Genomic DNA, 23,262 nt, shown 5'->3' on the forward strand with positions numbered 1-23,262 from the left:
CAGGTATGAAGGAGATAACTCCCATAACAATTTACCATTCCTCTAAAAATGAGTCAATGAAGACACAAATTCTAAATACATCATTCAGCATTTTTTCCTACCATGAATATGGCTAAATGAAGAAACAGATGACACTTGAATGTTGTGCATTATTTCAAGTAATAAATCTTGACAAAATCTGAGATGATCTACATTTCAAAATCAACTAAAATAAATCATAATCAAACCAATGAACTTAGCAAATCTATGTATAAATCGGAAAATAAATCATCAAAAGAATATTAGAGGAACCTGAATAACAGAGCATGAAATTTAAAAAAATAAAAATAAAATAAAAATAAACTTACGAGTCTAGCATCATGAGGTAAAACAAATAAAACCAATTGAATTTATTATACTCAAAATGAGATAATTCTGGTTATTGGAAAATGAAAGAATACATCCTAATAGATGAAATCATATCATTGACTAAAAACCTAAAACCCTATATCAAGTTAAAATAAGGTATAGCTGAAATTTATTCTAATTGATGAAAATAAAGGACATGGACTCAAGGAACAAAATCGTTATCAATGTACAAACCTATGGAAATAATGTCCACTTCATTTCTTTCTAACAAAAAATTAATCTCTTTCAATATGCTGTATGGAAATTTCAATTATCCTAAACAAGTATAAAAAATGTAAATTTATTTTTCTCAAGACACATTACTACCAAAAAAAATTCATCAATTCAACAATACTAGTAAAGAAACAGATTCTAGCAATTCAAAATGCATAAAACTTGAACCTTTTATCAGATAGAAAACAACAGAAAAGAGAAAAAGAAAAAAGAAACTGAGATTACCTCAATGATACAAACCTATCTTCTTCCTTGCTTTTAACTACCTCGATTTGCTTCAGATCTTTAAGGCATCAATCGAATAGCTCCTATTCCAATTGAAATTCCAGCAATACTCCTCAAGAAGTATAAACTCAAAAATCTACCTCTCATCTCTCTATTTAACATTTCAAATCTGAGATTTTAAGCACAAAATCAAGAGAAATGTAAGATCTAGTAATTGTAAAGCTAGATCTAAGGTTGTAAAGATTTATAACAAAGAGGGGGATTCTGGCCGAAACTTGTGTTTTTACCGGAGTCTTGGCCGAAGAAACAACGATTTGATCGGAAAATATGGATTTTCTCGAGCTTTTCTCTCTTTCTAAGATTAGGTTTAGAAAATCCTAATTTTGAAAAAAACAATGGCTTGAATTTGAGGTTCTAAGAGACAGATCTGAGGTTTATAGATGGATTAGGGTTTGAAATGAAGAAACAAAAGAGGAAATAGCAGATTTGCAGAGAAGATGAAAAAGACACATCAATCGAAACTTGCCGGAGTATGATCGGAGTCTTGCCGGAGAAGACGGATAGAGAAGAAAAGCAAAATGATTAGGGTTTCAAGATCGAGATCTAGTTTCTCTCACTAGGTTTTTCTCTTTTCTCACTCTTTCTCTCTCTAAATTGATGGAAAATCTTGATTCAAAAAAAAATAAAAGGTTAAGCTAGTATTTAAAGAAAATAGAGGCTCCTGATATTGGCACTACTAGTGGATAAGGCGCGCAGTTGACGCAAATTTTTGATAGGCGCACCAATGGTCATGTCCTTTCTGGCCCAGGTTCGGCCCTCTCCGGGATAAATTCGCCCCCCTCTCAGGATACATTCACCCCTCTTTTTGGTTTACATTATGGCATTGCTTTGGTTCGCTCGCTAGGCAAACGCACTCAGATTTTGACAAAATTTTGCAGGGACCTTGGTGAGACCCTAACCTAGCTGAGGGTGAAATTTGAGGTCCTATCTCAATGGTTTGATGGGGTTTTGCACAAAATTGGAAAGTTTAAGGCACGGTCAAAATGGGGTGTCTACAGATGCCCCTCTTTGGCAGAGCGTGCTGGTCGCGCGAATGTCAAAGCTGAACAGACAACTTATTTTGGCCGACCCGAAAAATAAGCAAATCAAATTTTTATTTTTTGTTTTGAAAAAGAAATTCACAAAGATAACACGGTGAAATAGCCTCTCTCCAACTCTTAACTCAACATACATTGACGAGATAGTCTCTCTTACAAAACTTTAAAGGATTAGATTGTTTGTGAATGATCTTGGAATTTGAAGAGAAAAAGATTTGGATGCTGTGTAGAAACGAACTTGAATGGGGAAAACAGACTTTGAGCGCCGTGTGGAAACAGACTTAGAATGCTGTGTGAAAACGGACTTGAATGCCGTGTGAAAACGGACTTAGAATGCCGTGTGAAAACGGACTTGAATGCCGTGTGGAAACGGGCTTGAATGCTATGTGAAAATGGACTTGGAATGCCATGTGAAACTGGACTTGAATGCCGTGTGAAAACGGACTTTGAATGCCGTGTAAAAACGGACTTCAATGCCGTGTGAAAACGGACTTGGAATGCCTTGCGAAAATGAACTTGAATGCCGTGTGGAAACGGACTTGAATGCCATGTGAAAATGGACTTGAATGCCGTGTGAAAACGGGCTTCAATGCCGTGTGGAAACAGGCTTGAACGCCATGTGAAAATGGACTTGAATGCCGTGTGAAAACGGACTTGAATGCTGTGTGAAAATGGACTTAAATGCCGTGAAAGACAAAGTGAAGCTGAATGCTGTAGAAAGCAAGTGCATAATGATTGGATTGGATTCAAAATGAAAAGAAGATTTTGACTGACTTAATTGGGGAATCGATTGATCATCTCTTGCCGAGAGAAATAAAGAGTTCGCATTCTCTGCTGAGATTAGAACTTGAACGACTTGAAAAGATTTTGGGTATTAGCCCTCTTCCATTTTCAAAAATAGAACTGTATTCTGAAGATTATTTTGAAAATTATTTTTGAAGAAAACTAATTTTGAAAAGCATTGACTTTGCTGAAAAGCATTTAACTGGAGAATGTTCAAGCTCCTCTTATCTTCATTTGTTGAGAATAGCCATCTCAATCACCATTGTTCACTTGATATCTTTTATGACCTGATTGCTCAGAGCATAAAAGATGCCCCTAGTATTATTTTACTTCCATAACAAATTCATAAGAGAGCAAGACACAGGGAAATGGTTAAAAATGTTTTCATTTCTTCAATATTTGAGGTTACAAAGCTTTCAGGTTTATAACAGACTGTATCTGCCCGACAACCGCCTTTCATTTTCGATGATCTCTACCATTTCATATGGGCTTGAAAGCCTGCCAGATGGACTTGAGAATCTACCATCTTCTGAACTTCGTTCTGCTGTGTATTACCTTTGAGGAGACACAACTTTATCATTTTTTCTCATCACCCCAGCCTTGGGAGGGATACTAACCACACAGGACTCTGGAGTTTGACCTTGACTCGACATAGAAAAGACTTGGACAACTAGCAAACGAGGACTTCGACGGGCACAATTACTTAAACTCTAAGAGAGACTGAATCTCCTTCATAGTCTGATAAGTATTTTTTAAATGGTACAGTCTACCACTCTTAGAATATTTTGAAAACCGTATTTAAAGGTGTTTTATTCCTTTTTCCGGTATTTCCATCATGGTTATTATCCCTTTGGGTTGCTTAGTCTTAACCCTCTTAGCTTAGAGAGTATCAGAAGAATCTCTACCGGCGCTTATTCAGACTTTGGAGTAGTGCCGCCGAAGAAATGAAAGTCTTGCTGGCTTTTAGAGGTTTTGTCATTTTTAAAGTCACTGCCATGACCAAATCGCCTTTTCAGATTTTCGATTTAGCGGACCGCATGTCTTAATTTTTGCCTGGACTGCCTGCCCTTGCAGGTTTTCCATCCAGCGGGCTTAGCACCCTAATTTTTGCCTAAACCGCCCTTTCGGGTTTTCAGCTTAGCGGGTGAATGACCCTAACTTTTGCGGAGACCGCCCTTGCGGGTTTTCAGTCTAGCGGGTCTAAGACTCCATCATATTTTTTTCTGTTTCTCTACAAATCTGGGCCTAAATACAACAGAAGGACTTTTAGGTAGGCTTGGGTACAAATAGGTTAACCTTTGGTAAGTTTTCATGTATTTGACCGAATCTGGCCCTCCAGACTGCCTACGTATCCCCAAAGAAATGGGAATCAGGTCCGCGTACTTCGCGCATTTGGGTTGCAAGGATTGTTTGTTTTGTTCTTTCTTTCCTTTTTTAAGTATTTGAAAGATTTGAAGGATTTGACCGAACCTGAATTGATCAGGCTACCTACGTACCCTGTAGAGAGGGATCAGGTCATGACGTAGTTTAGGCTCAATATCTTTTATGACGCAAGTCATAAAAGATGCCCCTGGTTTGAGTTTATCAAAGAAAGAAGGTTTCTTTTTTTTTTTTAGGCTCAAAGGGTTTGCAAACATTTTTTGACTTTGAGGTTGTTGGCTTTAAGCTCTGATCGTCCAAGGATGGCCTCCTGATGTATCTAAGCATAGTATTTCTTTAGTTGGTCCAGGTTTGTAGGTTCTGTTAATTTTTCTCCATTTTCATTGAGGAGCCTTACGGCTTTTCCAGGCAGGACTTCATCAACAATGTAAGGACCAGACCAATTTGGCCTGAATTTCCCTCTGGGATCAAACACTGGTGCCCTGTAGGACTTCAAGAAGAGATCTCCTAGCTTCAAGTCTCGAACCTTGACCTTCTTGTTGAAGGCCCTTTCGATTCTTCTCTGATACCCTTGGATGAGATATAAGGCTCTCAACCTCTTTTCATCGATCATCTGTAATTCCTGATGTCTGCTCTTGCCCATTCAGACTCTGGCAGATTTGCTTCCATCATAACTCTTAAAGAAGGAATTCTCAGCTCAACACTTCCATTCCATACACTAGAGAGTACGGAGTTACACCTGTAGAGGATCTGATCGATGTCCTGTAAGCACACAAGGCAAAATAAAGTTTGTTCGACCAGTCCTTATAAGTCTCTGCCATCTTGCTGATTATAACTTTGAAATTCTTGTTCGCTACCTCTATAGCAACATTTGTCTGTGGTCTGTAAGGAGATGACTTGTGATGCTTAATTTTGAACTCTTCGCATAGGTGCACTACCTCTTTCTTGAAATGAGATCCATTGTTAGAAATCAGCTCATGAGGTACTCCATATCTGCAAATGATATTTGCACGGATGAACTTCACAACTGTATTGGAAGTTATGGAAGCATACGAAGCAGCTTCTATCCACTTCGTGAAGTAATCGATGGCTACTAGAATGTACTCATGTCCACTTGACGACTTTGGATAAACTTTGCCAATGATATCAATCCCCCATACTCAGAATGGCCATGGTGAGGTCATAGAGTGTAACTCTGACGGAGGCACATGAATAAGATTCACATAGACTTGGCATTTATGACATTTCTTCACAAATGCGAAGCAGTCTGCTTCCATTGTGGGCCAATAGAAACCAAGTCTTAGGATCTTCCTTGATAGGATCTTACCATTCATGTGAGGGCCACAAACACCTTCATGTGTTTGCTCTATGAGCTCTGCAGCCTGATCTTCATCAATACACAGAAGCTGTATCCCGTAAAATGACCTTCTGTACAACTCTTCACCACAGATAATGAAGTTACCAACGAACCTCTAAAGAGTTTTTCTTTCTTTATTGGAAGCCTCAGGCGGATGCCCCTTGCCTGAAATGAGATTTCTAATGTCTGTATACCACGGCTTTCCATCTGAACACCTGGCTGATATCTCAATTGCATTCACATGTGCGGGAGCCCATTGTAACCTCACAGCTAAAGGTTGAACCTCCATCGTCGCAGAAATGTCTAGCATTGACGCCAGAGTAGCCAAAGCATCGGCAAAGTGATTCCTTGTCCTCGACAAATGAGTAAAGGTGACACTCCTGAACTTCTTGACCATAGATTCTAAATATGTGTGATATGAGATCAACCTCGCCTCTTTAATTTTCCAATCCCCATTTATTTGACAAATGATCAAGATTGAATCACCGAACACATCTATGTCTTGAATTCGCAAAGCCAAAGCTGCTTCAAGTCCTGCGATGCATGCTTCATATTCTGCCATATTATTAGTGCATTCAAACTGCAAGTTGATGGATATAGGGATGTACTCCTTCTTTGGAAATACAAAAACTGCCTCTATTCCTTGACCATGATTATTGACAGCTCCGTCAGAGTACATAAGCCACTTGGAACTCAGAGTCTCTTCTTTAATGTCCATGATCTCTTCATCAGGAAAGTCAACCTTTAGAAAAGCATTTTCTTCAACAGGAGCATCAGCTAACTGTTCAGCGATGACCTGTCCCTTAATTGATTTCTGAGTGACATAAGTGATGTCAAACTCAGACAACAATAACAACCATCTAGCTGTTCTTCCGGTAAGAGCGGGTTTCTCGAACAAATACTTCAACGGATCCATCCGTGAGAGCAGAAGTATTTTATTTGACAACAGGTAATGTCTAAGCTTTTGAGTCGCCCAAACTAATGCTAGATAAGTCTTTTCCAAGATAGTGTACTTGATTTTATACTCTAACATTTTCTTGCTGATATAATAGATAGGCTTTTCTTTCTTAGACCCTGCATCTTGCTGAGCGAGCATACAACCCATTGCCGTATCAGTGATAGATAAGTACAACAACAGCGGTTGACCTGGAATGACCGGGGATAAGACAGGGGGTAAAGACAGGCACTGCTTGACCTTTTCAAATGCTTCCTGACATTCTTCATTCCACTTCTTGGAAGAATTCTTTTTCAATAACTTGAAGATGGGTTCACATGTCATGGTTAAATGAGATATGAATCTCCTCAAGTATTGCACTTTCCTAAGGAATCCATGAATCTGCTTTTCCGTCTTTGGTGGTTGCATTTCATGGATAGCCTTGATCTTCTGAGGGTCCACTTCGATTCCTCTCTCACTGACCATGAATCCAAGCAACTTTCCTGATGTAACCCCAAATACACATTTACTAGGGTTCAAGCGAAGTTGATACTTTCGGATTCGTTCGAAGAACTTTCTTAAAGTAATTGTGTGCTCTGATCGAGTCTTTCCCTTGACAATCATGTCATCTACATAGACTTCGACCTCTTTATGAATCATGTCATGAAGAAGAGTAGTCGCAGCCCTCTGATAGGTGGCACCAGCATTCTTGAGACCAAACGGCATCACTCTGTAGCAATATGTCCTCCACTGAGTAATAAATGTCATCTTCATCATATCCTCAGGCGCCATTTTAATTTGGTTGTACCCTGAGAATCCATCCATGAAAGATAAGAGTGCATGTCCAGCTGTATTGTCAACCAAAAGATCAATGTTCCGAAGCGAAAAATTATCTTTCGGACTTGCCTTATTTAAATTTCTGAAATCGACACACATCCTGACTTTCTCGTCCTTCTTGGGCACCGGTACAATATTTGCAAGCCATTCGGGGTATTCAACTACTTCAATGAATTTCACTTCGAGTAGTTTCTTAACCTCATCATGAACTTTCAACTCCCATTCTGTTTTAAGTTTTCAGAGTTTTTGCTTTTTCGGGTTGATGCCAGGGATTAGAGGTAATTTGTGTTGGACAATGTCCTCACTCAATCCTGGCATGTCATCGTAAGACCAACCAAAAACCTCCTTAAACTCTTTTAGTAAGGTGATTAATTCTTTGCGCTCCTCAGGAGATAAAATTTTGCCAATTCGTATTTCCCGAATTAAGGATTCATCACCTATATTTACGGTTTCATTTTCCTCTTCGAGTGGTTTTGCTCGGCGACTCTCCTCTTGTTGAATCATATGTTTGATTTCAAGGGGAGTTTCGTCTGCTACCTCATTAGAGGGGGAGTCTTGATTATCATTATTAGTTACTTGATCAGGTTTAGAAGCAGAATCAGTAGAAGAGACAAGTACAGGAATATACACAAAATAATCTTTTATTTCATCGGAATCAATGATCACATCAGATGACTCGCCCATATCAGGCGTTACAGACTCTGAAATTGAATGAAAAGACAAATCGACATCAGTATCGACATAACCAGAAATATGTACAGACGAAGAATCAATGAAGACCTCCTCAAACTCGGACTCGATGCCACCAGGGACAGACTCGTCACCCACTCCAGAAGTAGACTCGACCTCTACAGTACCTGCATCAAAAGAAAATTTAGCAATGACAGACTCTGGGACGGACTTAGAAACTAACACAAATTTTGAAACGACTGACTCTTTTGAAGGGACTGGAGTATACTGAAGGACTACTTGGGGTATAACCTGTGAGGTCCAGTTATCCAGAGGTCCCTCGGCTGAGGTGATGCAGTTCTTAGGGTTCACGAAAGGTGTATCTCCTCCAATTATCGCAATCACTGGTGCTTCAACCTGAAACAGAGAGTCTAGGAGCTCTGATTCAAGGTTCTCAACCTAGTCTGAGTCTGGTTCCTCTGTCACTACTGTCGCTGCAATCTGTTCACTATAAAAATCTGCTGGCAGCTCATCTGCGAATGAGATCTCAAGACCCGGCAGCTTTGTCCCATTCTCATCATACCAATGCTCAGGAAAACCGTAATAAGGGCAATCAGCTCCCTCTTTTCAGAATTTGCCATTCATGACCATACTGTATGGTCCCATCGGAAATTCTAAGCCCCTGCGGCGGCATTCGGCCCACTTCAGCATGTAAGCTCTCATTTCTTGCTTCTCCTTGCGAGTTGGCTTGTATCCCAACCCAAACAATCCGTCAGATGCTTTTAACTCTGGCCGCTCAGTTGGACCCTGTAGATTTTTCCCCAGCCCAGCTCCAGGAACATAGCCATATCGGCGCATCATCTTGACTACCCGAGTATTGGTGCTAGAGAGAAACATAATTTCTTCACTCATAGCCTCTTCCATGGTGATAGCTGAAACCTCTACTGAAAATCCTGTCAGACTAACATCTCTTGTGTTTTCGATAACGAGCTCTTGAGATATCTGTCCGACTTCCGGTTTGGGATCTCCCCTGACTGTGATCACCCGGTTGTTTCGAATGAATTTCAGTTTTTGGTGAAGCGTGGAAGGAATAACTCCAACCTTGTGCAGCCAAGGTCGGCCAAGCAACAGACAGAAAGAAGATTTAATGTCCAACACCTGAAATTCGATGTCAAAGGTTTCTTCTCCGATCACAATCTCAGTAGCCAATGTTCCAATTACATCCCTTCGGGTCCCATCATATGCCAATATGCCTTGCTCAGACGGTATGAAGTCTTCAGGCCCAAACCCCAGAGTAGTGGTAGTGTTCAAAGGACATACATTCAGAGCTGATCCATTGTCTACCAGCACTTCAGAAACTTTCTTCCTGTTGCACAGTATAGTAATTTTGAGAGGACGAGTATGGTCCTTTCCTTCTGAAGGCAAGTCCTCGTCTGAGAAAGATAAGACTTTTGAAACTTTGGTCATGGCCACCAAACCGACCAACTCGTCTGGAGTAATCTCAACTGATACCTGGGACGCATTTAGGTCACAAAGCACAACCTGTCTATGTTTCGGGGCTGCCATCAGTAAGCCCCAGATAGAAACATTAGCTTGTGTTTTCTTGAGCTGATTCAACAAGTTGTCATCTTCTTCATCAAGTCTCTGTTTCTGTTTTTGACTGTCAACTGCTCTTGGAACTTCAGCAGGATTGTCAACTCTGAGCTCAGTTGGTTTGAAGACTCGTCCACCATGTGTGACGTGACGGAGTTCATCACATTGATCATTTAGAAGCAACAAATCATCGTCTTCTATCTTGAGGATGTATGGGGTTTGCATCTCTTCTTCCTCATCATCATTCATCTTCAAGACATACAGAGCTTCATTCTCTTTCTTTTCATTCTCACACTGGAGAATGTACGACCGGTTTGATGGCCTAGCCACATCAAGGTCTTTCCAGGATAAGACATACGGCTCTTCCGCTTCTATCCATTCATCTTCTTCCTCAAATTTCCAAATATAGGTCACTTCAGATTCAATAGCGCATATGAAGGAAGTAGGATCAATGATAGACTCTTTAGCGCAAATGACATTGACTGAGGGTGGAGGCGGCATTGCATGTGTCGGAAGGGGGTTTCTGGTTACATTTGGCAATTCAATTGCTAGCTCCTTCCTATCGATCATGTTCTGTATTTGGTGTTTTAAAGCTAAACACCTATCAGTGATATGGCTCATATTGCGGTGATAATCACAAAATTGATCCTCTCTCCAGGATCTCGGCAATGGATTGGGCAGAGGCTTAATGTCAGGCAGTTTGATCTTCCTGTCCTTTAACAACTTCTTCAAAGCCACGGACAAAGAATATGGGAGGGGATCAAAGTGACGAGGAGGCTTCTGCTCCATCGGCGGCCTTCTCACTTCAGTGATTGCCCTAGGTGGTGGTCTGACATAATTGACATTATGTACCGCTTTTGGTGCCATCAAAGGTCGCTTCCCCTCTCTGACATCAGATGAAATTCTTGATCTTAGGCCTTTAGCCACTGCATCTTCTATCTGGGTTCCCGTCTTGATAAGTTGATTAAAATCAAGGAAGTATTGAATAGCCATATGGTGGTAATATTGCGGAGACATATTCTTGACAACTATCTTTATCTGATCTTCGTCTGACAGACGGTGAGTAATTTGCGCAGCTTTCCTTCTCCATCTGCGGATGAAGGAAGTGAAGGTTTCATTATGGCCCTGCTTCAAAGCCTTGAGATCTCTCTTGGTTACGTCGATCCCCTCTTCCATGGAGAATTGTTCGACGAACCTATTAGCAATATTCTCTAAGGTTTGGATCTCTTCCGACTTTAAACTCAAAAACCACTTCTTGGCGGTTCCAACAAGTGATCGGGGAAATAGAAGAGCAACCTGCTCTGGAGACAAGCCATGTTGTTGCAGAAGCGGAAGAACTGACATCAAATGGCTTCTAGGACATCCTCTCCCATCATATTTATCCATGTCTGGTACTTTGAATCTTGGAGGCAGTGTGACTCCTGGATAAACCATGAAATCAGCCATATTCAGCTTCTTCGGGCCTTGGAACTTTATATTCTCCATCTCTTGAGTCAGCCTGTCTAGTCTGTCTGTTATCACCTTGCCCTTATCAGACCTATCAAAATTAGGAAGGCAAAATCTCTTCTGCGTACTGCTCATCATCGAAATCATCCTCAACATTCAAAACAGCAGGCCTGGCCATCTCATGAGGTGGAGGAGGTATAACTGAAGGTTGCTGGGGTGCATGATCTTTAGAGGTAGACTCTCTGTCAATTTTCAGGCGGGCTATCTCCTCATTCATGTTATTCATTTGTAGGAGCATAGCCTTCATCATCTCACTCAGTTGAACTGGTGAAAGTATTTCCTGGAAGTTTGAAATAGGTAACAGAGGAGAGGTAAAAGAAGTAGGTTAAGAAGAATATCGACTCAGCCTGGAATCAGTAGACTGACGGGACCAGGTTGGTTTTGAAATGAGGTTTTTCTTAGGAGCAATGGCTGCTCAATCAAGAATCCTGTAATGGAAATATAAACCCTAGATTAAAAATTTGATAATCGAGATAAAATATTCTGATCAAACAGTGACAAGAGAAACAGAAACACACTTTCATTAAATGAAATTCAAATTGTGATTACAACGGATGAAAATACTAATCTCTGATCACAACTGGATAAACAGACTGACAATAATGGGAAATGCAGAAATCAAGATAACAAAACGTAATATAGATCCTCAAGGCTCCTCAATCCGAGCTCTCCTGGCTCTTCCGATATTTCTCCACATCGGATTTTAGATGCTAAAGAAAATCTCCTCTTCATATTTTTGTTTCCCCAAGCAGCCACAATGGATCTAATGAGATCAGGAGTGAGATCTTCACAAAGAGGAGGGACTATGGCTCCGGGAGGACATGGAATTCCCCTAACCTGATGGAGAAATCACATGGGTGCATAAAAAAGAAGATTTCTCGATACCCATCAGGTAAACAAACGGATGTGGGTAAGTGCTAGTCAAAACTTGGAAGCTGTAGACACCCCCATTTTGCTCCGCTTTAATCAACAAAGAAGTTAGTGTCTCGTTGTCGGGTTCTAGTGTTTTCCATTCCCGTGTCCGTCCCTTATGCTTTCTCGATCTTTTCAATCATTTCCGCCATGTTTCGCATTTTTCCGTTGAGTGTTGAGAGTGGTTATTCGCGAGAATCAAAGCAAGAGAGAATTTGGACCCGTTGGTAGGCCCGCATTGAACATTTGCTTAGATTTGGATCAAACAGGGGGCCCGCATATAGTCTTAATGAAAAATGAGTTTCAAGCCTACTTCGATCCAGTACATGAAAGTACCCATCAGGGGAATAATCAGGATTTCAGGGAGGTTATTTTAACAACCAAATTTTGTTGCGATCATCAAGTTGAAATTGTTCGGATAGCTCTCGGAAATAACTTTGAGGCATAACTTTATAAATTAATGGCTCGGATTATCCCATGAAAAATAATTTGTGGGCCCAACCCATGTATTGCGGCCCATTAATTGGGTGGATTGGCCCATCCAATGGATGATTTGTGGGGTATGACCATCTATGTTGTGACCTATTAATTAGGTACTCCGGATCACTCTTACGGAGAATATTCTTTGGGCGCATTCTACTTCAATTGTGGGCAATTAAAATGAATGGTTAAGATTATAAGGGTGGTTCGGTCAATTTGATGGGGCCCACGAGTTTCACAAATTGAATTGTGTCCACCATGATGATCGGACATACATAATGTTCATACAAGGTAGCTGAAAATTCAAAAGGAGTGCCATTATTAAGAGCTGAAGGTTAAATTTTTGTCCTTAGTGGGGTTACTTTTTCTCTTCTAATCCCATCACTTTCCAACCGTAGGATGGAGATTTCCAAGGAGTTTATTTTTAGACAGACACTTGAGAAGAATAGCAATAAGGGTATTAAATTAGCAAGCTAGGGGATGAGTGTCATTGAAATAGTAACTCTATTTAGCCATTTGCTATTTTGAAAACGAGGGAGTGAAGAAACCGAAACAGCAAGTTGCTAAGCTTAGAAGAATTGCATGGTGAACCATGTTGCGACCATATGGCATTTTCTTTGAAAGGGATATAGGAGTTTCTATAATAAAAAAAGAAAAAGAAAAAAGAGGCAAGCATGGATTCAAAAAAGGGAGTTACGGTGGCTCTCATGGAAAAAAGAGGGGATACACATGGAAAGAATGGGGGGATTTCTTAGGAGGAAGGCTGGCAGCGATCGTGGGGATCTCTCGAATGGTATTTGAGCAGCCCACGTTTAGGAAAGAAAAAAAAGGAAGAAAAAAGACAACTCGGTAAAGAGAAAAAAAGAGCACGATTTTGGTTTTCCGACACGGCCTCTCCCTCAACCGCCCCCCGACTCTGTTTTCTTTCCTCCTCGGACCACCCTCTGTGTATTCCACCCTCACTCTCCCTCTCTGTTCTTCGATTCTCCACTCTCTCCCGGCCTTTCTCTCTCTCATCCTCTTTCAACAAAGAAACAGAGCATCTCTCTCGCTCTCTACCATCACTCTGTTTTTCCACATTCTCCCTCTGTTTCCATATCCTAACAGAGCCTCCCTTTCCCTCTCACTATCCTGGGCTCATCTCCTTCTCCCTCAATCTCTCTCTGGACAGAAGTTGGAATTAAAAAAAAAAAAAAAAGAACAGCAAAGAGAAAAAAACAGAGTATCGGTTTTCACCGATACTCTGTTTCTCTCTCTCTCTGTTTCTCTCTCTCTCTCTCTCTCTATACCTCTCTTTCTACATCTCACTCCCTCTCTGTCTGTCGCTCTCAGTTCCTCTCTATATCTCTCACAAATTTTTTTTTACTCTCATTCTCTATCTCTCTATTGCTTTCGGTTTCACTCTCTTTCTCTAGATTCTTGTCTATCTCTCACAAACTCTCTTTTCACACTCATTCTCTCACTCCCCTCTAGACCTCTCATAGGTCTCACACTCAACAGAGGAGCGACACTCTCACAGCAGTAAGAAAACAAAGAAAAAAAAAGAGAAAAGAGAAGAAGGAAGCGGGTCGGATTGCAGCGTCGGCGGACTTTCTCGGACTTTTCGGCTCTCGGATTCGACAGAGATCTCGCCTACAGGTTAGTACACTATTCTCAGATTTTTCCCAAACGATTTGGCATTTTTTATGAATTTTGCATGGTTTTTAGCATTCAATTAAATTTAATTCAATATTAAATGTGTGAACTAAAAATCATGATCTGCATGAGTGTTTCAAATCCGTTTCGTCCCAAAATTTAATTGGATGTTCTACTTAAATAGAGTAAAATAACTATCGGATTGGATCGGACATTGGATCAACGGTTTTTTAAAATTTGAGTGAAGAGTAGAATTTTATTTAAAATATTGGCTGAGTAATTACGAAATTCGAAAAAATAGCCATCTCAGGATGATCTATTTTTTGGAATTTTAAATTTTTCTTGTGTTCATCACATCAGAACAAGGTTGGAGGACGCTTTCCGGAATCGTAATTTTCTCGAAAATCGTGTTTTAAAAATAGAAAACTCTTCAAAAATATCTTTTCGACGAAGAAAAATAAAATATATACTAAACGAATTCCAAAATTAATGAAATTTATTGGGAAAATAATATAATGCTGATACATTCTAACATGAATTTTTGAGAATTTTTGGATTTGGTTTAGTATATTATTTTATGCTTTCTTTGAACATTATTAGATTTTGCGAGAATTTTTACAGACATCAGATCACAGATAAAATTCCCAAAATTTTTACAGTAGTCTTATATTCCATATTTCTAGTTTCTTTAAACTTTTCAAGTGATTTAGATCTTGTTTCATATGGGATGTAGTGTCAATTCATAATCTGGTCTGAAAATTGAAAAATCCGAAACTGATAGTAAATAGTTTCTACAATTCATGAAAATCTCACCTAATGCTATATTTACTCATATCTTATTTCTATAGAAATTTCATTGAATTTAGATTTCTATTTCTAGTAGTTTCTGTGTTATTTTTGCAATCTGGCCAATTAATTGTTAAATCAATATTAAATATGAGCTTAATGTAAAAATCTGTAAAAATCTTCCAGTAAGCTACATTTCATCATATCTTGCTTCTGTAGAAATTTCAACTCATTTAGAATTCGTTTGCAACAGTTTCACTTGTAAAATCACTCATATGTTTAAAATTGATAAAATTCATTGAAAATCCGAAATTAATTGAAAATCATTTGAAAATCTCTAAAGAACCTTAAGTCTCTGTCACATATTCACTCCTCAATCCATTGAAACAGAAATCTTAGGATCTTTAGATTTTCCTGGAAAAATGGCCAGTGCATCCATAATCATATCCCTATTGCACTCGATCTTTGACAATTTGAATATCTAAGCTATAGTATGTTGTTGGCTCCGAGGTTACTGTCCACGGAAATCCTGAGATTTGCTAGGCAATAAGATGCTATACCCTAAGTATTAAATTGCGCAAGGAAAGAGCGCACTATTCTGGGCCGAAATTGGTGAACCCTAGAACCATTGGTAATCCTTCAATGTCCAGAAACTGAAAAATCCTTGAAATCTGAAATTCATTAACCTCGAGAATTTAAATCGATTTGTCTTGTGTCTTTCGGAACCGTTGGATCGAGGTTTCCGTCGTAAGAACCATTAGAGCCCAATTTAGGAACACTGGTGTCAGGTCGTGTCCTAGGTTTTAGGGAGTCTTAGGTTTTAGGGAGTCCTAGAGTTAGGAGTCCAGCCTCATCACGGACGCTTGCTATGAATAGCAACCGTGCCATAGGTCTAGTTACACTAGTCACCCAATTTTTCCTAGGACAAGCCTAGCTAACTAGGATGTAGGTTAACCTGCATTAGTCTAAGGAACAACTTGCATTTAGATAAGAATCATATAGCATCTTAGATGAAATCCTAGGATAATAAAATCCTCAACTTGAATTAAATAACTACTCTTAAAACTGTTGAAACAGTCAAATCAGTCTAGATCGGTGTCTTAGTTGAGTTAGGCATAAGTAGCTTAGCTTAGGTGCACCGAACTACGTCGACTCTGATCCCAGTGAGGCTTGGGTACGTAGGCAGCTTGGATGTCTGATGGCATACCAACAACGAGTCGGCATCACAACAAATTGTGGTGTTTTGTATATTAATTTTATTGTAAATGCTTAATTAAATCGCTTAGGACTTTCCCTGAAATTAGAATTTTAGGAGAACTTTCACTTAGATTAAATCCAGACAAATTAAGAAATCAAGATACACATTTAGGATTCACATTAAAATTAGATCATAGGATGCATGTCCCGTAGTTAGCACATTAACAGAGAGTTGAATGAGCCATTTAAAATAAATTTAAAAGAGTTAGCTTTTGGAATCGAAGACCGATTATCGGGCAGGAATGGTGCATGTGGTGGATAAATCCCCATACCTTCCATTCTTGTAACCGGGTAGCGAGTCTAGATTTCTGGTTAATTACGAGTCCTAGATCTCACATCTAGGTGGCGACTCCGTCAGTCTCTTTTGTGTGGAATTCAGATTGCCTTAGTGATCCCAAGTTCACATAAAAGACGAATTAAAATCAATCATAAAAATGCACACGCCAATCGCGTGGGTACGAGAAACCAAGAGAGAGCGTGGCGGCTCACGCCCCACCCCTCTCGCGGGATCGGGTCCCACAGTTTGGCGACTCTGCTGGGGATCACCTAACTTCATTAAAATTCCAAAAGATAATTCATTTGTATTTATTTTAACTGGCTCATAAAAACTCTATACTTGTTAGATTAGTTTGTCTTGTTTTATTTTCTCATCACATTTTACTTGAACTTAATCTAACAAAACCTGAAGGCATCATAGATTGCGCGAACTTATTGCACACACTTACATCTAAACCCTGCATCTTACATGCACACACGTCCTATTTTAGGAACCCAGAGTGTTATCTAGCATGGTTGACTGGGATTTCATCACCTGGTGCCTCTGTGCTAGAGAAGCATTCCACTCTTAGCCTGGCACCTTATGGTGCGTAAACGGATCTCTTGTTCATGTATTGATACGCCGGACACTGGTACAGTATATCGAACATGGATTCGCGCTAAGGGAACTCTTGGCCTTACCCTTAGATTAACCCACACATACATGTAGTATACAAACACATGTGCATTACGTGTGTGAGCCTAGTTTAGGATATCCTACCCATTTGTGTCTAGATTAGGCCGTAGTCCATCTTCCAATGGCTACGATCGGTCCCTAAGTACACGAACAAAGTCATGAGTCGAGATTCTCTCTCCACTCCAATAGATTAGGATTAGGGTTGATGCCTTCAGGTAGCACTGTTAAAATACACAAAGATTAAAAGATTTTCCTTTGGGGTTAGGATATAAATCCCATCTTTCCTAAGATCTCATAGGATTAGTCATTCATGATCTATCCGTTGAAAGCAATCCTATGCTATCTCATCCCATCTCTTGATCGTACAATTTTCAAACTTCTATTATGTGATTCGATCATGTATCCATACTTTCTTTATACTGGCAGGAACTTATCCCAATCTCGTGTTCATGTAATCCTGATCATTCTTTATCCCTTCTCTTGGCTTGCAGGCGCCATGTCTACTCGTGCAATTCTTGATTGGATCCGTGGTACATTAAGAGAATCCCATATCTATGCCATAAGTGAGCAAGAGAAAAATCTATTCAGCTACGTGGCAACCATCAAGCTCGATTGGGGATTACTCTATGCCGCATCAGAGTGTTGGGATCCCGATCATCATGTCTTCCGTTTTGACAACCTAGAAATGTGTCCCACCTTTGAAGAATGGTGTGCCTTATTGGAATATCCTGTGGATGGCCCTCTAGTGAAGCCATCCTGTGTTCCAGATTATCGTCCTTTGTTCCTTCGCTTGATGAATAATCCAGATGAATCCATGAACTCTTTCATCAAAGGCCAAGAAGTGTCCATGCAGCAACTGATTGACATTTACCCTCCTGTTGGACACATTGGTGCTGTTGATATTCAAAAAGCCCGACGGCGCGCTTTGAGATTCTGCTCCTTTGCTAGGTTCCTCACTGTCCAGCCTTCTCGCTTTGCGTCAGCTGTTCTTCTAGACCTCGTTGATCAAATGGATCGTGGCGCCAATCCAGTTCCTACTATACTTGCAGAAACCTTCAATGGATTGGATGATATGGCTCGTCTTCGTGCCAGCTCAGGTCCAGGCTCTTATGTCCACTCCTTCGCTGGTTCTTTCTCAGGATGTCCTGCATTACTCCAGGTGTGGTTATGCCACAAGCTAAAAATTGCAGCTCCTGTCCATTTCGATCATACGTTATACACATTCAGTGAATGGCGTCATAATGTTTCTTTCGATCATAAAAGCGATTGGGTTGAATGGTTAAATTCTCGCCAACAAGATCAAATTTATTGGCAAATTCCTGGAATCCAAGAAGCTGTCTTCAACACTGGAGAAGCTAACTATGTTCACCTTCTTGGCCTCGAAAAGACTTCCTTTTATGTTCCTGCCAGGATCCTCCGTCAGTATGGAAGTGAGCAATCTATTGTGCCTCCCCTTCGTCATTTCTATCCGCCTGAGGATCTCAAGCCCAAGATTGTCAAAGCCGTTTCATCTGCTTGGGATGTCAGGATCATCAAACCTCTAAAAGAGTCAGCTGAGCATGATTGTCGTACAAAGAAGAAGTCTAAAAAGAATGCTTAGTTTCATGTTTAATCTTATCCGTTTATCTTTGAAAGAATGAACCCTGTACTCAAGCTTCAATGATTGATCAATAAAGTTCATCTTTCTCTCTCATCATCCTAGTCTATGCATGCATCATTGTTTACTTCTTTCCGTGATTTTAAAATGTGTCTTTCAAATATTTCAGGGAAGTAAACATCATAGCTAACCCTACTGCTCCTTGGGTTCGGGTCTCTTCACGATTGGAGAGGAATTCTGTCTCTCCACCACCCTCTCTGAGAACCCCAGCATCTCCTTCTTTCTCATCCTCACCAATGACAGATAACCAAGATGGCCTTCCACCCGCTGCTATTACCGATACTCTTACCTTGATTCTCCAACAGCTTCAAGAACTCGAAGAAGAGAACCGAGTTATCAAGGCTCAGCTTTCTGAAAAGTTGGGACCGTCGTTGTCCAAGGATAAAGGGCCTATGCACCAAGCAGCTACTTCAGCAGCACTTGCCCAACCAGTGTTCATCAATATCCCTGATAAAGCCGAAGAAGACTTAGAAAAAGAGCAGTACAGCGAGGATCGCAGTAGGCCTTCTCAGTTCATGGTTGATAAGTCTGTTATGGAGAAATTAGAGACTCTTACCAGGAAAGTTCAAGACATTCAGTTTCAAGACCAGGGTGGTTTCAATCCCAGTGATCTTACTCTATTTTCCGAAATCCGCTTTCCTACTAATTTTCAAATGCCCGATTTCGACAAATATGATGGTGTGGGTTGTCCAATCACACATTTGCAAATGTTCACCATCATGTGTCAGCCTCAGGGCTTATCTCCTGAGCAAATGGCTCAATTGTTCCCAGTTTCCCTAACCAAGGTTGCTAGGAGATGGTTTATGGTCTTGGACAAGACTCGTTACAGGACATGGAAGGATATCGGCGAGCAATTCATCAGGCAGTTCAAATATGATGATGGGACAGAAATCACTAGAAAGGATTTAGAGAGAACAAAGCAAGACTCGAGGGAATCCTTTCTGATTTTTGTGAAAAGATGGAGGAGAATAGCAGCTCAGATGATGGAGCGCCCGTCTGAGGAGGAGCAGGTTCAAATAATCATGAAAAATATTTCCCCCCAACTCCAGTATCACATGTCATTACAATATTATCCGGACTTCAAACACTTCATTGTGGCAGGCACCCAGATAGAGGAGGCTATGGCTCAAGGTGTATTTAACCGTAGCAACCCAAACCCCAGAGATTTCAAAAAATCCCCCCCAGCCCAAGTCAGTAGTATCTCTCGTTCCAATGCTCAACCCTCTAAATCCCAAGAACCTTTAGTGATGGACTATGCTCAACCAGCGACCGCACCTCGGCAACAAACCCGAGTAGAATTTACCCCTCTTCCCATTCCATCTTCAGAGGTGCTTAAGCAGTGTCTTGCTTCAGGTCGCATAACCCTACCTGCCATCCGGCCTCCACCCAATCCCCTACCTGCAAATTGGCGAGCTGACCTACACTGTGAGTACCACAGAGGTCCTGGTCATCTTACTGACAACTGCATTGCATTGAAATATAGAATCCAGAAACTCATTGATGAGAAAGTCATTGCATTCCAGCCAAGACCCAATGTCACCCAAAACCCGCTACCTGGTCATGCAAATCCTCCTGCTGCCGTTAATGCCATAATCATAGGAGATCCTGAGTTTGACCCTCTCACCCTCATATGTGCTTTAGAACCCGTTTCTGAACCCCAAATCATTTTCTGTGATGAATCATACCCAAGAGAGTCAGTACCTCCCTTGGTAATCACCTATGAGCCACAAGTCCTTCAAATTATCACTTATGATGAGCCTGAATTGGATGAAGTCAGACATGTGACAAGGGGCGGAAGAATCTTCAAACCTGCTGAATTGAGAGTAAAAAATCCAGGGGCATTGAGGAGAGGAGCCGCAATATGTGAAAGACCCAGATGATGAAGTTGTACAGCAACTGAAAAAACTCAGGCCTTTATATCTGTTTGGGGATTGTTGATAGCATCAAAGAAACACAGAGAGGCTGTGTTGAAAGAATTGAATACCACACAGGTATCCTCAGAGATATCTCCGGAGCAACTGGCTGAAGTTGTTGCTCTAACCCAGGCCACCAGGGCCATTAGTTTCTCAGATCAGGAGCTGCCTCCTCAAGGTCGGAATCATGCTAGAGCTCTTCATGTCACTATTATCTGTGGAGGCAAGAAAGTACCATCTGTGTTGGTAGATAACGGATCCGCCCTGAATGTGTGTCCATTGAGAACTGCCATTACCTTGGGTTTCGGTCCCACTGATTTTGCCGAATCAACCCTTGGTATTCTCGCATATGACAACACCCACAGAAATGTGGTCGGAGTCCTCACCACCAGGATCGTTATAGGCGGTCAAGAATTTGAGGTTGAGTTTCAAGTTATTAATATCAAGGCCTCGTTTAATTTGCTTCTGGGACGTCCCTGGTTGCATAAGGAAGGCGCTGTTGCTTCAACCCTCCACCAAAAATTGAAGTTCGTCAGAGATGGGAAGTTGTTCACTGTCAGGGGTGATGAAGAGCCAGAAATAGGACAGATAACAGGAGAAACTCTGATCCCTCCAGTTGCAAAAGCAGATGACTACAACTTGAATGGTTTCGCATTCGACGTTGCTGCTATTTCTTATGAGGATGCCTCTCGGGAGGAGTTGTGTTTGCCGTTTGCCATCAGTCCTGTGGTGGCCAAGATGATGAGAAAAATGAACTACTTCCCTGGTATGAATTTAGGCCGTGATCCAAGCAAGGCATCTCACTGGCGCCCAATCAAAGCAAACCGTGGAATTTTCGGTCTTGGATATGTACCTACTAAGGAGGAGGAGGAAGCCATGGAAGAATTATTGAAATTGAAGGAAGAAGTCCGCCGCACCGGAAGGGTACTCCCAATGGCTCCATATTCCTTATCAATGAATGGTCATTTTATCAAAGAAGGTGAGACTTCTACATACTATGGGTTTTCTGAACCATGGTATGACTCAGTGACAGGGATCATGATACCCGGTTTTGAAATATTCAGTGGCCTTGCCCTCCCAGAAACAGAACCGCCGATATATTATGTTGAGAAAGCTGTTGAGGACTGGTTAGTCTACCTTGAGCCAGATGTGGTGGGATCTTTGTTTGAAGAAAATGTGCCTGATGTTGATTACTATTCTGAAGAACAAGAAGAGACAGATTGTGAAGATGTGCTGGTGGCAGTTATTCAGAGTAATGATACCTTTACTGAACCTCAGAGTCAGATTGCACCCGCAACAGAAAATCTTTAAAACTGGAGTTCTGATGTTTTTCCATCTTATTTTATTGCTAAGTCAAGTCCAGTCAAGTCGATTGAATCAGTGTCAGTGCCTACTCCAGGCGAGTCATTTTCTGATTTTATTTACTATGTGAATCCTGAGCCTGTTCAGGATGAGTCCAATGATAATGATGTAATTTCTTTCAATTCAATGAAATCTGATTCTCAGTATGTCTCTGTGTATGCTTCTGACTTTAATAATGATAACACTCCCTCCTCAGACGAAGAAGAAGGGATCGACGAAACTCCCCTTGAATTGCAGCATATGCTCAAACAAGAGGAGGAGCGCCGAGCCCAACCTCTTAAAGATGAAATCGAAATTATAAACATCGGAACAGCAGATTTAATACAGGAAATATGAATTGGAAATACTCTATCCTCTGAAGAGCGCGATGAATTAATAAACTTACTTAAGGAATATAAAGAAGTTTTTGCCTGGTCCTACAAAGATATGCCCGGGCTGAGCGAAGACATTGTTCAACACAAGCTAACTTTGTTACATGGGATTAAACCTAAAAAGCAGAAGTTAAGGAGAATGAAGCCCGAGTGGGTCTTGAAAGTAGAAGAAGAGGTTACTAAGCAGTTGAATGCTGGATTTCTGCAAGTGGTGGAATATCCAGAATGGCTCGCAAATATAGTACCTGTACCGAAGAAAGATGGAAAGGTGAGAATGTGTGTAGATTTCAGGGATTTGAACAAGGCAAGTCCAAAAGATGATTTCCCCTACCACATATCGATATCCTGGTAGACAATACGGCCGGGCATGAATTACTATCTTTCATGGATGGTTTCTCGGGCTACAATCAAATTAAGATGGCACCCGAGGACATGGCTAAGACCTCGTTCATTACACAATGGGGAACATATTGCTATCGGGTAATGCCATTTGGTCTTAAGAATGCTGGTGCGACATATCAAAGAGCAGCTACTGCCTTACTCCATGACATGATACATAGGGAAGTCGAAGTTTATGTTGATGATATGATTGTAAAAGCCAAGGAAAGGAGAGATCATATCCCGAACTTTAAGAAGTTCTTTGAAAGAATTCTCAAATACCAGCTTCGCCTGAATCCTAGCAAGTGTGTATTCGGGGTTACCTCTGGTAAGTTGTTAGGATTCATGGTGAGTCAAAGGGGCATAGAGGTAGATCCTCAGAAGATTAAGGCTATCCAGGAAATGCCACCGCCTAAAACCGAGAAGGAAATTCGGAGATTCTTAGGAAGGATACAGTTCCTAAGGCGATTCATCGCTCATCTGACATCAACTTGTGAACCTATCTTTAAGCTCCTAAAGAAAAAACTTCCAAAGAATGGACGAAGGAATGTCAGCAG

General features: G+C 40.8%; 1 protein-coding gene across 1 annotated transcript; it reads right to left on the reverse strand.

The window, feature by feature from the left end:
- Positions 1 to 281: 281 nt before the first annotated feature.
- On the reverse strand, positions 282 to 10,981 carry LOC143847087 (uncharacterized). Its single transcript, XM_077355766.1, has 7 exons — positions 10,692 to 10,981; positions 9,565 to 10,586; positions 8,557 to 9,462; positions 7,853 to 8,091; positions 6,141 to 6,277; positions 5,658 to 5,843; positions 282 to 291 (listed from the first exon to the last, which is right to left on the reverse strand). The coding sequence occupies exons 1-7, from the start codon at positions 10,979 to 10,981 to the stop codon at positions 282 to 284; spliced, it is 2,790 nt and encodes a 929-aa protein (XP_077211881.1).
- Between the last annotated feature and the right edge of the window lie 12,281 nt (positions 10,982 to 23,262).

This window comes from Tasmannia lanceolata, unplaced genomic scaffold, assembly GCF_043159265.1.
Source record: "Tasmannia lanceolata isolate RefF3 unplaced genomic scaffold, GAP_Taslan_0.1 ptg000015l, whole genome shotgun sequence".
NCBI lineage: Eukaryota > Viridiplantae > Streptophyta > Magnoliopsida > Canellales > Winteraceae > Tasmannia > Tasmannia lanceolata.